Genomic DNA, 18,189 nt, shown 5'->3' with positions numbered 1-18,189 from the left:
AGCCAGACTTTATTTTGCAGCATGAATTCTGGTCCTCATTGCAACTTATTCCGTCCGAGAACAACCCATTTAAGCAGGGTGTAAACTGAATGTTTTTTACGGTCATTTACGATTGTTGCTTGTCACGCTGTACAGTATGATCCCAGTGAGATCTGGGAAAAAGCCATGGCTCACTATGTGACATAATGTCAGACTGTGCGGTACACATCGTAGCCAAGACTTTGGTCCCAGTCGTTTAGATTGACAGCATTTACTGGATGTTTTATCTCATCTGGCTGTCTAGGAGCAGTCACACTGCACAAATGTGATGCAAAATTTCTGACAATGCCAGAACATTGTTGGAGGCAAAGATTAATCGCAAAATGAATTACTCGGCCTTTGATGAGCATGTCATACTAAGCGATCAACGACTGCCAATTTTGCCTTACGACAAAGGAAATCATTTACAATCGAGAAGAAATTTGTCTCATATAGCAAAATCGTGGGAATCAGTGTGAACCCGGCTTTAGACGGGAAGAGACCATCTGACTGAAAAGTAAAGCAACCAAACATGGGTAGGAGGGTGGATGCATGGATGGACGGATGGACGGACAGACAGACAGATAGATAGATAGTAATTGAGAGTTAGAAATGTTAGCATAATTATAATCAATTGCCTTTCGAATAAGTGACAATGCATCATACATTAAAGAAAAATACATTACAATAGGGTTAATGTCTATGCTGATTAGTGCTGCATGATATAGAGGGAAAATGCGATATACGACAATCCTAAAATGGCGTCATCGGGGTGCGCAGAACATCGGATGTTTCAGCTTTTTTGAAATAAAAAAGGACCATCTATCCCAGAGATCACAAACATAGTTGTCTTTTGTTCCAAATTGCATATATCTGAATCGTCTTGAACGTTACTGTATTAAAATCATTCCTTTATCGAAAGTCCTTGCAATATGCATATCGCGAAATTTTAATTAGCTATTTTTTGATAAATTCAATATGTTGTGCAGCCCTAATGCTAATGAAAGAACATGCTTTCAAGAGAAATAAAGAGACCTGTGCAGATCTCCTGGTTGTGCAGCTAGCAACAAGATAAGGGTTTTCGTTTTCTTTTTTTGTTCTTTTTTTGTATCTAAGACATGTTTGAACTTGCTTTAAGCACTTGGGAATGTTTCAGTGGAGGCTGTAATGTGTTGTTGATTTACAAAGCACACATGTTCAGTAGGCTATATGAGAGTGTGTCAAGTCCATTTGTAAAAGGATATTTTACAAGAGGAGTTTTTAGGATTAAGCTGCAATTATAAATGTAATGAATATCAAAAAACAAAGCAAAGGCAAGGTAGGGTCATTGCTCAAAGCTTATAAATACAGGTGCATCTCAATAAATTAGAATGTCGTGGAAAAGTTCATTTATTTCAGTAATTCAACTCAAATTGTGAAACTCGTGTATTAAATAAATTCAATGCACACAGACTGAAGTAGTTTAAGTCTTTTGTTCTTTTAATTGTGATGATTATGGCTCACATTTAACAAAAACCCACCAATTCACTATCTCAAAAAATTAGAATATGGTGACATGCCAATCAGCTAATCAACTCAAAACACCTGCAAAGGTTTCCTGAGCCTTCAAAATGGTCTCTCAGTTTGGTTCACTAGGCTACACAATCATGGTGCTGACTGCTGATCTGACAGTTGTCCAGAAGACAATCATTGACACCCTTCACAAGGAGGGTAAGCCACAAACATTCATTGCCAAAGAAGCTGGCTGTTCACAGAGTGCTGTATCCAAGCATGTTAACAGAAAATTGAGTGGAAGGAAAAAGTGTGGAAGAAAAAGATGCACAACCAACCGAGAGAACCACAGCCTTATGAGGATTGTCAAGCAAAATCGATTCAAGAATTTGGGTGAACTTCACAAGGAATGGACTGAGGCTGGGGTCAAGGCATCAAGAGCCACCACACACAGACGTGTCAAGGAATTTGGCTACAGTTGTCGTATTCCTCTTGTTAAGCCACTCCTGAACCACAGACAACATCAGAGGCGTCTTACCTGGGCTAAGGAGAAGAAGAACTGGACTGTTGCCCAGTGGTCCAAAGTCCTCTTTTCAGATGAGAGCAAGTTTTGTATTTCATTTGGAAACCAAGGTCCTAGAGTCTGGAGGAAGGGTGGATAAGCTCATAGCCCAAGTTGCTTGAAGTCCAGTGTTAAGTTTCCACAGTCTGTGATGATTTGGGGTGCAATGTCATCTGCTGGTGTTGGTCCATTGTGTTTTTTGAAAACCAAAGTCACTGCACCCTTTTACCAAGACATTTTGGAGCACTTCATGCTTCCTTCTGCTGACCAGCTTTTTAAAGATGCTGATTTCATTTTCCAGCAGGATTTGGCACCTGCCCACACTGCCAAAAGCACCAAAAGTTGGTTAAATGACCATGGTGTTGGTGTGCTTGACTGGCCAGCAAACTCACCAGACCTGAACCCCATAGAGAATCTATGGGGTATTGTCAAGAGGAAAATGAGAAACAAGAGACCAAAAAATGCAGATGAGCTGAAGGCCACTGTCAAAGAAACCTGGGCTTCCATACCACCTCAGCAGTGCCACAAACTGATCACCTCCATGCCACGCCGAATTGAGGCAGTAATTAAAGCAAAAGGAGCCCCTACCAAGTATTGAGTACATATACAGTAAATGAACATACTTTCCAGAATGCCAACAATTCACTAAAAATGTTTTTTTTTTATTGGTCTTATGATGTATTCTAATTTTTTTGAGATAGTGAATTGGTGGGTTTTTGTTAAATGTGAGCCAAAATCATCACAATTAAAAGAACCAAAGACTTAAACTACTTCAGTCTGTGTGCACTGAATTTATTTAATACACGAGTTTCACAATTTGAGTTGAATTACTGAAATAAATGAACTTTTCCACGACATTCTAATTTATTGAGATGCACCTGTATATGCTTAGAGAAAGTGATGCACACATGTAAAAGAAAATGGTAGTTAACAGTGCATAAAGGAATTTGGCTACACTTAAAAAAGTACAATGGTATTATCATAGTAATCTGGATATGGTATCATTGTAATACCAATGTTTTTCTTAACCATTTACTACCGTGTAGCATAGTAATGGAATTATATTCTTAGAAGTGCTTTGGAGTATGATGAAAAACGGTATATACTGTGTATGTATATGTCTATATAAACCTCAAGCTCAGACCTGTGAATGGGTTGTTGGCAACATAATTACCTTAAATTGAATATATTGCCTGTAGGTCTGTCTGTTAAGCTCTGAAATGCAGGTACAATATGTAAATGTTGTTGCACAAGTCCTGTGAACTAAAGTAAACTACTTGCCATCTAAGATTGCATAATTCATTTCTCAGAATAGAGTACTGTAGCATGAGTAGGTGAAACGCAAACAAAGCAGCTGCGTTCCAGGACAAATTGTTCCACAATTTGTGAACAGCCTCTATCTGTGGAACGATGTTTCTGGACAAACCGTACATCTGGATTTGCAATGTTGAATTGAGAGCTTGCAGCCAATTTGCTGGAATGCAGCCAACATCAGCACACTTACATTAGGGAGAAAGCTGTGCTCTCTTTGTCTACTTTCTCAGAATATTCATGTCACAATGAGTTTGGCTAATTTATGTTCATGCGAAATGAGATGAGTATATTCTCTAGCTGTGCACTGGATTTAAGAAGAACTGTTTTTATGCAAATCTAAAGGTACATAAAATTCACGCTACCAATCTATTTGACAGAATCATTAGTGGTGTTTGCTAATGCACGCATCCCCTTACAAAAAATCTAGAATTCCTGCAAACTAGCTGCAAACTTCCCACAAATGTGCCACTCATTATTTTCACATGCAAATAGCTTATGTTTGGCTGCAAATGTTTGCCAGAAGTTTGCAGTTCTTCACCGGTAGTGGTGAACCTGCAGCAAAACTTTGCCAACAATGGACAATTTGCTGCAAGTTTGAACCGGCTGTTAAACACCTTCACCCTCAGGTAAAGCACCTGAGTTTCAGGTAAAGTCTCATATGCATCAACCTGAGCAGTGTGGCCACCACTGAGGATGCCATGTGCCCAAGGAGCCTCTGAAAAAGTTTCAGTGGACCACTGTCCTCCGTCTGAATGCACGCTCATTTGTGAGGCGTGCCATCATCGAGACTGAGTCCAACTCCAAGCCGAGAAAAGAGATGCTCTGAACCAAGGAGAGCTTGCTCTTTTCCCAGTTGACCCAAAGCCCAGGTCCCTATGCACACACAACTCATCCCGAGAGTGATCTAGGATTAGCCAGTCGTCGAGATAGTTGAGGATGCGGACACCCACTTCCCTTAGCGGGGCAAGGGCTGCCTCTGCGACCTTCATGAAGACGCGAAGGGACAAGGACAGGCCGAAGGGGAGGACCTTCTACTGGTATGCCCAGCCCTTGAAAGCAAACCGCAGGAAGGGTCTGTGTCGAGGTAAAACCGAGACCTGGAAGTACGCATCCTTCAGGGCTACCACCATGAACCAATTTTGATGCTAGACGCTTGCTAGAATGCATCCGCATCTTGAACAGGAGTCTGTGCAAAGCCCGGTTCAGTACTCGCAGGTCCAAGATTGGCCGCAACCCACTGCCTTTCTTCGGTACATTGAAGTAGGGGCTGTAAAACCCCTTCTTCATCTCGGCCGGAGGGACAGGATCTATAGCACCCTTCCGTAGAAGGGTAGCAAACTCCGCACGCAAGGTAGCGACGTTCTCACCCTTCACCGAGGTGAAGCGGACTGCAGGGGCGGGCTGCGGCGGAGCCGGTGTTGTTGCGGCAGGAGGACGCCCTTGGCAACATGCAGACGAGGTGCAAGGTCTTGAACCGCGCCAATGCAGAATGTGCTGAATAGCCTCCGTCTGCTGTTTCACCGCCGAGAACTGCTGGGTGAAGTCCTCAACGGTGTCGCCGAACAGGCTGACCTGGCAGACGGGGGCATCAAGGAACCGTACCTTGTCAGCTTCCCACATCTCGACCAAGTTGAGCCATAGGTGGCGCTCCTGGACCACCAGGGTGGACATCGCCTACCCGAGAGTCCGTGCCATGACATTCGTCACCCGGAGAGCGAGTTCGGTTGCCGAGCACAGCTCCTGCATCAATCCCGGGTCAGAACTACCCTCGTGCAGTTCTCTTAGTGCAGGGAGAGCAATGGCGTGCAGGGCGGAGGCGGCCTGTCCAGCGGCACCGCAGGCCTCAGTCGCCAGACGACGTAACCCTACAGGCGCTGGACGGGAGTCTCAGGCAGCCCCGCCAGGTGGTGGTGTTTTGCAGGCACAGGTGCACCACAACCACCTTATCCACCTGGGGAATTGCCGAGTACCCCCTGGCAGCCCCACCATCGAGGGTAGTGAGAGCAGAGGAGCTCAGAGACCGGGTCTGGCCAGTGAAAGGTGCTTGCCATGACCTCGTGGGCTCCTCATGCACCTCCGGGAAGAAAGGGAGCAGGGCGGGGCGCAGCCGTGAGCGGCGCCCCGGGCCCAGGAACCAATCGTCAGGCTGCAAGGGTTCGGGGGGGTTGGAGGGTTCCACTCCAGCCCGACACACGCAGCCGCCCGGGCAAGCATGGCTGCCAGCTGCGCGTCAAGCTGCGACTGGGCGACCGCACCTGAAGGTGGGAGCCCAGTCGAGTCTTCAGCGTCAGACTGGACAGCCCGCTCTCCGATACTGCAATCGAGAGCTCATCCACTTCGCAAGCGCCGAAACGAGATCATGAACTCGTTCCAGTGGGGCAAACAAGCATACTGGGGAATGGGAGGTCCGTAGGGAGTTACCCGGCGGAGTGGCTCCCATTGGGGTCCCCAAATCGCCCCCAGTGCTAGCCGACGTGGCCTCAAACCCGTAGGTAGAAGGACCGAGGCGGGGAGCCGCTGGGGTGGTCTTTCCCTCTAACGAAGGAAAAACCGCGACCGCAACGTTGCCATGGTCACGCTCTCGCAGTGAGAACATGACCCGTCCACAAACGCTGTCTCCATGTGGGCAGCGCCCAAGCACGTAAGACCGCGATCGTGGCCATCGGAAGCGGAGAGGTAACGACCGCAACCAGGAAATACACACAAACGGAGAGGCATCTTTAAAAAGACGCTCTCCGTTAATGCCACTCTTTTAGAAGGGAAAATATACTCTTTCAATAGGAAGAATATACTCTTTTAGCTGCTGAAGCGCCCAGGGGCGTTCTCTGCACTTCACCAGTGCAAGAGGAGGAGAAGCCGCTGTAATGCACCGTAAATCCAACAGCTTTTCGAGGTGAATGGATCGGCAGAGTAATTCAGCTCGCTGAACACAACCGCTCGGCTCCAAAGAGAAAATCTAAATGAGTGGTTGCGAGCAAGCTCCTTTTATACCTGATTGTCTGGGGGAGTGGCATGCAAATTCCACTCGCCAATTCCCATTGGCCTTTTTTCAAAATCAGAGGTGTTTGGGGCTCCCAAGAGTGACCCCTAGTGTCACTACATCGACACAATGTCGAGTGAGTGACAGATAGGGAATCTGAGATTCTTTGCCTAAGAAACTACTGAAAAATCACTAGAAAAACTTTTTACATTTTATTTCTTTTTTATTTACTTTTCTCTAATTGATCTGTTTTGACATTATATATCTCTGGGTGTAAATAAGGTGGCTTTTGTTTTGTTCCCAATCATGTAAATTTTAACTGAGAAAGATTTTGTGTTGATGCGACAAAGCATTCAAAATTATAGCATTACAAAATAAATGTATCCTAGTATACAAAAACGTCTCCAAGTGTCCAAAAGCCTCTCCAAACAAATAAAACATAATAATTGTACATAGGAAATAATTACACTAGCAAACCCAAACACAACAATGACTAAAGTTTTGCATAGCCGACATGATTTTATTTATGAGATTTCACAGAATGAGTGCTATTTGAATGGGTGTTTCTCAATCGGAAGGCTGCAGCCAAGTGAGGCTGTGTCCTTCCTAGACCAGTCCTTCTGAGACTGTGGGCTAGGCTCCTCCTCAGCTTTCAGCACTAGTATGAAACTGTCTAGAAAATGCACATGGCTGCATCATAAAGGTTTCCACCTCCGCAGTCATGTGACTCGCATTTCAGACATTTTTTTAAATAATTTGGGACATGTGCAAGGGAATGTGGATGATTGAAGGCCATGAAGGACGATGAATCCTCCAAAATAGGGCAAATGAAGGCTGTATTCCAAGGGTCTTAACAATTGAGACAACCTTCGACGGTGCTTGATTACGTGGCAGCCGAGATATCCAGCCTAACATGGCTGCAGCCTTCTGATTGAGAAGCACTCAATCATCACTGAGTATGTGTCATGTACTTGGTGCTATCCCTTTAACTAGAATCAGAATCATAAATAGAATGATAAATGTTTCATCCCCACTGAAGTCTGGTAAAGTTTGGTTACATTTATTCATTTAGAAGACACTTTTTTTCTAAAGAAAATTGTATAAAGTAGTATAGTTATAGTCATTGATCCATTCAGAAATCTGTACTAAGTGGGCACCTTATCATTTCTTAATTTTTTATAGTGGAAAAGTTACTTAGTGCACCTTTAGGTACACATTTACGAGCAAATTTATGGAGTATTGAAGATAATTCATTGAGGTTTACACATTTTCTTTCCCTGCTGTATATTCTGTGAATAAACTATTGCTTTAGATTCGTATACCACTGTAATTTCAGCTGCAGTCCTTTTTACAGTATTAGTTTGGTAAAAAAAAATAAAAAAAAATAAAATCATTCTCATAACCTGAATGCTTTGAGCACTCTCAGTAGCCCTTGGACAGTAGTCTTCTCGCACCGAGTTAACCTCCCCCATAATCAGGCCACCCACATTCACAGTCATGTGCCTGGGATTGGCCATTCTAAATGAGTCCTGTGTACTCCATAATGAACCCTGACAGAGAGGGAATAATGGAACACAGGAAGTGGCACCTGCTTTGAATTTGATTACTAAATAAGAGGTTTTCTAGATTTTGTGGTGGTTTGATTGACACAAGCAACATGCTTGAAACATTTGAAACAAATCTAATACTTTTCTAGTAAAAAGCCCAAGTAAAGTCTAAAAAAATATTTTAAACATTCTATTTTTTATTTTATATATATATATATATATATATATATATATATATATATATATATATATATATATATATATATTATATAAACCCATATTGTACTTGTTATAAGAAAAAAAATCAGAATAAAGCCAAAATCAGGTGATAAGATCACCGATCTCCGCACGCAAGGTAGCGGCGTTCTCGCCCTTCACCGAGGTGAAGCGGACCGCTGTGGCGGAGCCGGTGTTGTTGCGGCAGGAGGACTCCCTTGGCGACGAGCAGACGAGGTGCGAGGTCTTGAACTGCACAGATGCAGGATGTGCTGAATAGCCTCTATCTGCTGTTTCACCGGCGAGAACTGCTGGCCGAAGTCCTCAATGGTGTCGCCGAACAGGCTGACCTGGGAGACGGGGGCGTCAAGGAACCGTACCTTGTCAGCTTCCCACATCTCGACCATGTTGAGCCATAGGTGGCGCTCCTGGACCACCAGGGTGGACATCGCCTGCCCGAGAGTCCGCGCCATGACATTCGTCGCCCGGAGAGCGAGTTCGGTCGCCGAGCGCAGCTCCTGCATCAATCCCGGGTCAGAATTATCCTTGTGCAGTTCTCTTAGCACCTTGGCTTGGTGCACTTGCAGGGAGAGCCATGGCGTGCAGGGCAGAGGCGGCCTGTCCAGCAGCACCGCAGGCCTCAGTCGCCAGAGATGACGTAACCCTACAGGCGCTGGACGGGAGTCTCAGGCAGCCCCGCCAGGTGGTGGCGTTTTGCGGGCACAGGTGAATCGCAAGTACCCCTTGGCTGCCCCACCATCAAGGGTAGCGGAGGAGCTCAGAGACCGGGTCCGGCCAGTGAAAGGTGCCCGCCACAACCTCGTGGGCTCCTCATGCACCTCCGGAAAGAAAGGGACCAGGGCGGGGCGTGGCGTGGCCGTGAGCGGCGCTCCGGGCCCAGGAACCAATCGTCAAGCTGCGAGGGTTCGGTGGTTGGGGTTCCACTCCAGCCCGACACACGCAGCCGCCCGGGCAAGCATGGCTGCCAGCTGCGCGTCAGGCTGCAGAATAAAGCCAAAATCAGGTGATAAGATCAGTTTTTTTTTCTCTCATTTCATTTATCCATCTTCACAGATACAGCATGGTATATTAAAATAATGCACTTTAATTAAAATTAAATTTATTGTTTCTACGGTTCTTTGAAATGCAATACTGTGCATTTTATGACGGAAATGTGACCAAATTAAAATGAATGTGCCCCAGTTTAATTCAAAGGGATCCTCTGATTTTTTTTCTTTCTTTTTTATTTTTGCAGTATCACTGCTATATTACACAGTGATCCACTGAGGACTTTCTCTGCTCTGTTCTAAGAAGCCTCAGTGTTCCAGTACTGAGAAAGACGGTGACTGTGGAAGAAATTCAGCTTGATTTAATTAGGTAAACGGAACAGGGAGTTGAGTTGACGGAGAGACAAATACACGTTGCATGTGGCTCATATCTTTGTTTGCATGTCACGGACAGCAAAAAAATAAATAATAAAAAAAAATGCAGAAAACATGTTAAAAAAAAAGTATGGATAATAAACAATTTAAAAATGCTATTGGTGTGGAATGGCCTTTTTGATAAAACAAATCAAAATGTACCAAAGTTATGGGACTGATAAAGATACTTCAAAGAATACCATGGTATTATCACTGTACATGTACAAAAAACATGGTGTTGCCATCGTATTATGTGCAAAAAGTATGATAATACCATTGTAGTTTTAATACAATTTAATAAATGCAATTAAAATCAAAACCAAAGGAAATGTAGTGTAGGTTTATTGCTTTTACTACATTTACAAAAAGTGCCGTGTAACATCACGTTTTCTTCGGACTTGGTATATGAATACGGTAATCATTTAGTACCATTGAACCTGTATTTGGGTAGATGTATCTATCTACCCATATATACCATATCTATACACATATCAAAGTGCCATGGTATTATTATTATCTTCATACAATTTTTAATGGTTACCACGGCTAAAATCCTGCCCTCGAAACACCATGCATGTGGAAATTACAGGTGCATCTTAATAAATTAGAATGTCGTGGAAAAGTTCATTTATTTCAGTAATTCAACTCAAATTGTGAAACTCGTGTATTAAATAAATTCAATGCACACAGACTGAAGTAGTTTAAGTCTTTGGTTCTTTTAATTGTGATGATTTTGGCTCACATTTAACAAAAACCCACCAATTCACTATCTCAAAAAATTAGAATACATCATAAGACCAATAAAAAAACATTTTTAGTGAATTGCTGGCCTTCTGGAAAGTATGTTCATTTACTGTATATGTACGCAATACTTGGTAGGGGCTCCTTTTGCTTTAATTACTGCCTCAATTCAGCGTGGCATGGAGGTGATCAGTTTGTGGCACTGCTGAGGTGGTATGGAAGCCCAGGTTTCTTTGACAGTGGCCTTCAGCTCATCTGCATTTTTTGGTCTCTTGTTTCTCATTTTCCTCTTGACAATACCCCATAGATTCTCTATGGGGTTCAGGTCTGGTGAGTTTGCTGGCCAGTCAAGCACACCAACACCATGGTCATTTAACCAACTTTTGGTGCTTTTGGCAGTGTGGGCAGGTGCCAAATCCTGCTGGAAAATGAAATCAGCACCTTTAAAAAGCTGGTCAGCAGAAGGAAGCATGAAGTGCTCCAAAATGTCTTGGTAAAAGGGTGCAGTGACTTTGGTTTTCAAAAAACACAATGGACCAACACCAGCAGATGACATTGCACCCCAAATCATCACAGACTGTGGAAACTTAACACTGGACTTCAAGCAACTTGGGCTATGAGCTTCTCCACCCTTCCTCCAGACTCTAGGACCTTGGTTTCCAAATGAAATACAAAACTTGCTCTCATCTGAAAAGAGGACTTTGGACCACTGGGCAACAGTCCAGTTCTTCTTTTCCTTAGCCCAGGTAAGACGCCTCTGACATTGTCTGTGGTTCAGGAGTGGCTTAACAAGAGGAATACGACAACTGTAGCCAAATTCCTTGACACATCTGTGTATGGTGGCTCTTGATGCCTTGTCCCCAGCCTCATTTCATTCCTTGTGAAGTTCACCCAAATTCTTGAATCGATTTTGCTTGACAATCCTCATAAGGCTGCGGTTCTCTTGGTTGGTTGTGCATCTTTTTCTTCCACACTTTTTCCTTCCACTCAACTTTCTGTTAACATGCTTGGATACAGCACTCTGTGAACAGCCAGCTTCTTTGGCAATGTATGTTTGTGGCTTACCCTCCTTGTGAAGGGTGTCAATGATTGTCTTCTGGACAACTGTCAGATCAGCAGTCTTCCCCATGATTGTGTAGCCTAGTGAACCAAATTGAGAGACCATTTTGAAGGCTCAGGAAACCTTTGCAGGTGTTTTGAGTTGATTAGCTGATTGGCATGTCACCATATTCTAATTTTTTGAGATAGTGAATTGGTGGGTTTTTGTTAAATGTGAGCCAAAATCATCACAATTAAAAGAACCAAAGACTTAAACTACTTCAGTCTGTGTGCATTGAATTTATTTAATACACGAGTTTCACAATTTGAGTTGAATTACTAAAATAAATGAACTTTTCCACGACATTCTAATTTATTGAGATGCACCTGTATATACAGACTAGTAGCCAATGGATGTTTCGTATGACCGATACTACTGAACTGGTGGCAACCATTCAAGTCCAGCCTTTTGACATTTTAAAGGGATAGGTCACCTAAAATGAAAATTCTCTCATCATTTACTCACCCTCATGCCATCCCAGATGTGTATAACTTTCTTTCTTCTGCTGAACACAAAGATTTTTAGAAGAATATTTCAGCTCTGTAGGTACATTTAAATAAAAATAAAAAAAAGCACATAAAGGCAGTATGAAAGTAATCCATAAGACTCCAGTGGTTTAATCCATGTCTTCTGAGGCGATCCAGTCAGTTTTGGGTCAGAACAGACAGAAATGTAACTCAATTTTCACTATAAACCTTGATATCTGCAGTCTCCTTGGCGCTCATGATTTCAAGCTTGATTACACTTCTGGTTCCATCTAGCGCTCTGCGCATGCATCAAGCACTAGGAAGTGTAATCGAGCTTGAAATCATGATCGTCCCTAGAGACTGCAACAGCAATATGTACAGTGAAAAAATAGTTACATTTTGGTCTGTTCCACCCAAAATCGATTAGATTGCTTAAAGGTGGCATCACACTAGCAGACTTCAAACAACTTGATTTTAGGGGAGGGTGTCACACATGCAGACTGTTTTGCTGAGATCTTGCTCTCTTCAGTCAGAGGTATGACAGACGATACAAAATAGTGGAGAGGTGACACACATACCAACTCAATGCAACTCTTTCTCTATTCCGTCACGTGGAGCTCGCCGAAATAACAACAGGAGTGCCGCGTGAGCATAAACAATTGTAAAAGAGTGATTAAGGATGTGATTTATGGAGTAACATACTTTGTGAAAGTGTGTGATTGTGTATTTATCCCCTCGAGGCTTGCCGTAGAACGCGAATGTCCATATGCAGCTTTTCAGAGTAAAGAAATAGTGTTCAATAAAAACAGAATGTTGTGCCTCCACTGGTTTCACGAGTCATTTTTAGTGTAGAAAAAACACAGGAAAAACACTTGGTGACAGAAGCACTATAGATTAAAATCAGCGTTTGTGATGATATGCAACTGAGTTCGATGAAACCATTCAGATCAGCTTGATGTCTTGTCAGTTCTTCAGTAAAAGAAAAAGCTCATTGGTCACTTGAGGAGAACACAAGAGCCTGACCAGCAACAGAACGATTTTTCCTAACATGTTGGATACTTTTTTCCTGTTGCTGGAACCATTAACCCAGCAGGGAGTCCCGAAACTTGAGCGATTAACGACCTTCCGCTGGCAGACGCTAATCCACACACCATCTCTCACCTACTGGCTGGTGATATTAATGAAGCTCACTCCTGAAAATAACTGGAAAAATCAGCTAGTGAGATGCCAATTTAAGAAGACGTGGATTAAACCACTGGAGTCATATGGATTACTTTTAAGCTGCCTTTATGTGCTTTTTGGAATTTCAAAGTTTTGGTCACCATTCACTTGCATTGTATGGACCTACAGAGCTGAGATATATACAGTGCTGGGTAGTAACATATTACATTTAATCTGGATTACGTAATCAGATTACAAAAACCAAGTACTTGTAATTGGATTAAATTTAATTTTAAAATACTCGTAATTGGACTAGTTACTTTTTATAGATTACATAATTACATATTAACAAGGCAACAGCAGTAAATTGTTAATTATTTATTGATCATTTTCATATCAATATCATCATATTCTTACTAGAGGTCTGCACAGGCCTTAAAATGAAACCCGAACACGACCCGTACCCGAGACCCTACCCGGCCCGAACGATACCGTCAGATTATAAAACCGAACCCGAAATTGCTACCTATCTTAATAATTTCTTCTCCTAGCAAGTACTGTTGCAACAGGCTGTATTCTATGTAAGCATATAGGCAACATTCGTAACAGTAATGAAACAGTAAACATAGTACCCTAGAGCAGAAGGGGGAAAAAAGCATTGACTTACCGTATATGCACTGAAACTTCACTTGGTGCAGAACAATCTGGAATAATATGAACAATGCAACAGTCCCCTCTTTACAGCCTGAACTTGTACAGAACATTGAATCTTTGTGACACCTGCGCTAAAAACAATCTAGCCGCAGCACAAATGAAACAGAGCGCAGGTGTCTCAACATGCGATTTTGAAAAAAGTTATTTTTAACTTTACATGGTGCTTAAACAGTGCCAGTCCTGCGCGAGACGCTGAAGAAACAGTGAGGCACAGCGCAACAAAGACATTCGTTCAGCATGAGTTTACATAGGAAAGCAATGGGAAAACAGAACAGACGCGCGCAAATTCACATTTGGTGTGAATGGCCCCTAACTTGTCCGTTCACGCATGTCTGTGAGTGAGAGCACGTGCGCGAAACAAGTTCGGTAGACCTGTTTATTTTTTCATTAATTACAAACCCAAACTTGACCCTAACCCGAAGTCCAACATGAAAAACTGACCCGAACCTGGCTCGAAACCCGTCAGGTTCTCGGGTCCCGTCGGGCCCGGGTCGGGTTGCAGACCTCTAATTCTTACCTCGAAGAGCAATAGTCTCACAGATGAATATTCTGAGCATGTGCTCATATTACGTTACAACAGTAAGATATGCACCTCAGCTGAGGAATGGACTATTACTAAGTAGTAAGGGTTAAAAGTAAGCATGTAAGAGTTTTGAGCTGTTTGCTTTGGCCTAGCAATGTCATTGTTATTGATTTCAGGTTCATTACTGTTTGTTTATGTAATGTTTCTATTGTTTTATGCACTTAAAATGAACTAGATAAGTTTAAAAAAAAAATTTATGTGCGCAGGGCCTGGGTAGCTCAGCGAGTGAAGATGCTGACTACCACCCCTGGAGTCGCAAGTTCGAATCCAGGGCGTGCTGAGTGACTCCAGCCAGGTCACCTAAGCAACCAAATTGGTCCAGTTGCTAGGGAGGGTAGAGTCACATGGGGTAACCTCCTCGTGGTCGCTATAATGTGGTTCTTGCTCTCGGTGGGGCGCGTGGTGAGTTATGCATGGATGCCGTGGAGAATAGTGTGGGCCTCCACACACGCTACATCTCCGCGGTAATGCGCTCAACAAGCCACGTGATAAAATGCACGGATTGATGTCTCAGACGCAGAGGCAACTGAGATTCATCCTCCACCACCCGGATTGTGGCGAGTCACTACACCACCACGAGGACTTAGAGCACACTGGGGATTGGGCATTCCAAATTGGGGAGAAAAAGGGGAGAAAAAAAAATGTTTTTATTATTTCTTACTACCTCATCAGTGGTGTGCAGCTCACACATCAAACTTAATTGCTTCGACGGATCTAGTCTAGTGGATGCCATCTCTAAGGGTCCTGCCCGCAGGGTACACAATAGTTCAAAGAATGGATAAATACATATTTATCCTACTCAAATGCATGTGCCATAAAATAGAATTAGGTTGAAAGTAATCCAAAAGTAATCGGATTACATTATCCCAAAATGTAATTATGAGATTATATTACTGATTGCATTTTTTGTCATGTAATTTGTAATCAGTACCTGCCCAGCACTTATATATATTTTCAAAAAACCTTAGTTTCTGTTCTGAAGAAGAAAAAAAGGTCATACACATCTAGTATGGCACGAGGGTGAGAAAATCATGAGAATTTTCATTTTTAGTTGAACTATCCCTTTAACAAGAGGAGGCGGGGCGAACGTGAGAATATAGTAGAGGGGGCGGGTTCTTTAGGGGGGACTGGCGGTGACGCAGCGCAGAGGGCGTGGCTTGCGTACTGGCGATTCTGCCATTGAGAATTCAGTGTGCGGTGACTCGGGCGGAGTTGGCATTACTGACGAGAAACGAGATCAGTCATTAAGTTAGAAAGTAGTAAAAATAACCAAATTAGCGGGTTGAAATTTACCCCACTGCTGGATGTGATTTCCCCGAAAATGCGTCGTTTGAGGAGTGCTGTTTATTAGTAGAGCTGCGCGAATTTGTTAGAGAGCTATCGTGAGCTTGAGTTACGGGAAGGGAAGATTTTCTCGGGCCTGCTTTTCATGAACGGACCCCTTGCAACTTTTTTAAAAAGTTTGCAGATACAATTGAACCTCTCCCTGAACTCTCCATAACCCGGTAAGTAGTATTGTTTTATGTAATATGCAATGTATTCGGGATGCGTTTGGGATATAATGTTTCGACTATGGCATGCATTTGGCAGGATCGCTTTGCTGTGTCGATTGTTCCAGTGCAGCTTGTCCCGACTGCATCCAATTGTAGCGCTCTCCGCTTTCTTTACATTCACACTAGCGATTTAATCCCACCGCCACTGCGCAAATGTGTTGTTTTCGCTTATAAAATACGAGATAGGTCGATACATACTTTTAATATCATTCTTTAAACGTAAATGCTAATGTTAGCCTACATGCTAAGCCTGTGCGTGTGGAATTAATTTAAATCTAAAAATATAAATCTCTTCGATTAACGCCATATGCGCAGTGACGTCATGCTCTGACCAGCGATGTCAGCATTAAGTATGTGCGATTTGTTGTTGGGGTTTAGTTTTAATGCTTAGAAATACATTTTAAAACTTTAAAGTCACATTTTATTGCTTTATGAATTAATTACCCCACACTTGTTCAGTGTATGTGGTCTGCTAAATTCTTAAAGTCCGGTTTTATCGTTGCGACGATTTACAGTGGAATCGAAATCGGTTGCAGTAAGCCGAATGTAGTGCTCAGTCAGCATTTTGTCTCTCTGGAGTTTCCTTTTGCGCCATTTGCTCTTTTATTCTTCACAGTTGTTCAAACAGTGTTTGTCTACTTTTTCTTGTGTGTTTTTCAACGCTTTCTACGGCCACATACTGTAGTTTTTCAATCCCCATTTGATGCTTACCATTTTATAAACAGCGTTATGCTGCATAATAAAGATAAACAATTGCAATATGCTTACATTTTTGCTACCGTCTCTTTATAGTTTAGTAGTTGAACACATAGATAATTTGTTATACAGTTAAGCACATTTAACCATTTCTGGTTATAGGAGCCTATTGCTTGCCCAGAATAATATATTATAGTATAGTGTGTTTGCCCATTTTCATATTCTTGTGTTTATTGTTATTTGAGCACATAATGTCTAACAAGAATATAAATGCTAGGGTTTGCCCCATAGAAGCTGATTGCCTGTGTAGTGTGTATAAAATGGCTTCTCTGTGTTGCAGGTTCGAGTTACTTGCATTGAGATCCACAGAAACAGGCCTCACACAGATGGGAGGAGTGTGTCGGCAGCACCTCGAAGGTGCACTCAGTCAATGGACTGTTAGTTTCACATAACTCATCGGTCTGACTGTTAGTTTCACATAACCCACTGGTCTGACTGTTAGTTTCACATAACCCACTGGCCAAGACAGACTGTTCAGTGTGGAAGATGATAATAAAGGCTTAAATCTTTGGATTAAAACACTCTTTTGACTCTTGCCCCTCATCCAAACATTGGTTCAAAGAACCTCCGAGGAGCTGATCATCACTGAATGTTTGAAACGACCCATCAAGATGAGTGCTGAAGGATATCAGTACAGAGCACTGTATGACTACAAGAAAGAGAGGGAAGAGGATATCGACTTGCATGTAGGGGACATTCTTACAGTCAATAAGGGTGCACTGCTTGCAGTCGGCTACACAGATGGTATGGAGGAGAGACCGGATGAAATCGGATGGTTGCCTGGCTTTAATGAAACCACTCAGGAAAAGGGGGACTTTCCTGGTACGTACGTGGAGTTCATTGGCAAGAAAAAGATTTCTCCGCCAACTCCCAAACCGAGGCCCCCAAGGCCTCTACCTGTGGCCCCGGGGCCCACCAGGGCAGACTCGGATTCTGAGCAAGGTGAGCGAACTTATTTTAGTCACTAAACATTATTTTTGACACTTTTATTTACACAGACAGTGGAGAGAGGTCAGGAAGTGATGGTGAGAATGGCATCAAGAAATTTTGCACGTCGGACTCAAACACAAGTCGCCCGCTTGAGCACCACTAATAACTAGACCACAGTTCTGACGCGAAAGAGCTTTTAAATCATTTTTTTTTTTTGTCTTAAATTCAAACTGGTTCCCCAGAAGCTGTTTATACTTAACCTTTAGATTAATTTTTGGTCATCAGTGTTGATCTTAACCAGTGATGATAAACAAATAGTTTTTTTTTTTTTTTTTTTACTGTTTAAATATTAAAGTCAACCATTTTAGCTTGGTTTCATTGGTTGTTAAGGTGAATCATTTGAAAAAAAAAAATCATCTTTCAGCTTAACTAGATCCATTCATGATAACTTCAAACCCAGGTGCCTCTCTCGATATAACCACTTGCCACTTTGGTTATTTTCGTAACTAGTGACCAGATTTGACACCACCATTTCATCAAGAGATGGGATTTATAGTTGCAGCACACTTGATATTTAGGGCTGTTTAAGGTTTGCACTGAGCTATGGTTTGTAATTGCAAACATGGCAGAAAGCCC

General features: G+C 42.7%; 1 protein-coding gene across 3 annotated transcripts in view; it reads left to right on the top strand.

Annotated features, from left to right (window-relative positions):
• The first annotated feature begins 15,493 nt into the window (after positions 1-15,493).
• LOC127419178 (phosphatidylinositol 3-kinase regulatory subunit alpha) overlaps positions 15,494-18,189 on the top strand; it is a 45,449-nt gene continuing 42,753 nt past the window's right edge. For all 3 annotated transcript variants that reach the window (XM_051660380.1, XM_051660372.1, XM_051660366.1), the window contains exons 1-2: positions 15,494-15,819; positions 16,904-17,565. In XM_051660380.1, the coding sequence (XP_051516340.1) occupies positions 17,235-17,565 (331 nt within the window). In that variant the 5' untranslated portion in view covers positions 15,494-15,819; positions 16,904-17,234. The remainder of the gene's footprint in view (positions 15,820-16,903; positions 17,566-18,189) is intronic.

This window comes from Myxocyprinus asiaticus, chromosome 3 (assembly GCF_019703515.2).
Source record: "Myxocyprinus asiaticus isolate MX2 ecotype Aquarium Trade chromosome 3, UBuf_Myxa_2, whole genome shotgun sequence".
Taxonomy (NCBI): Eukaryota; Metazoa; Chordata; class Actinopteri; order Cypriniformes; family Catostomidae; genus Myxocyprinus; species Myxocyprinus asiaticus.
Note: the sequence above shows the minus strand (reverse complement) of the source record. Positions and strands in the feature narration are given on the sequence as shown.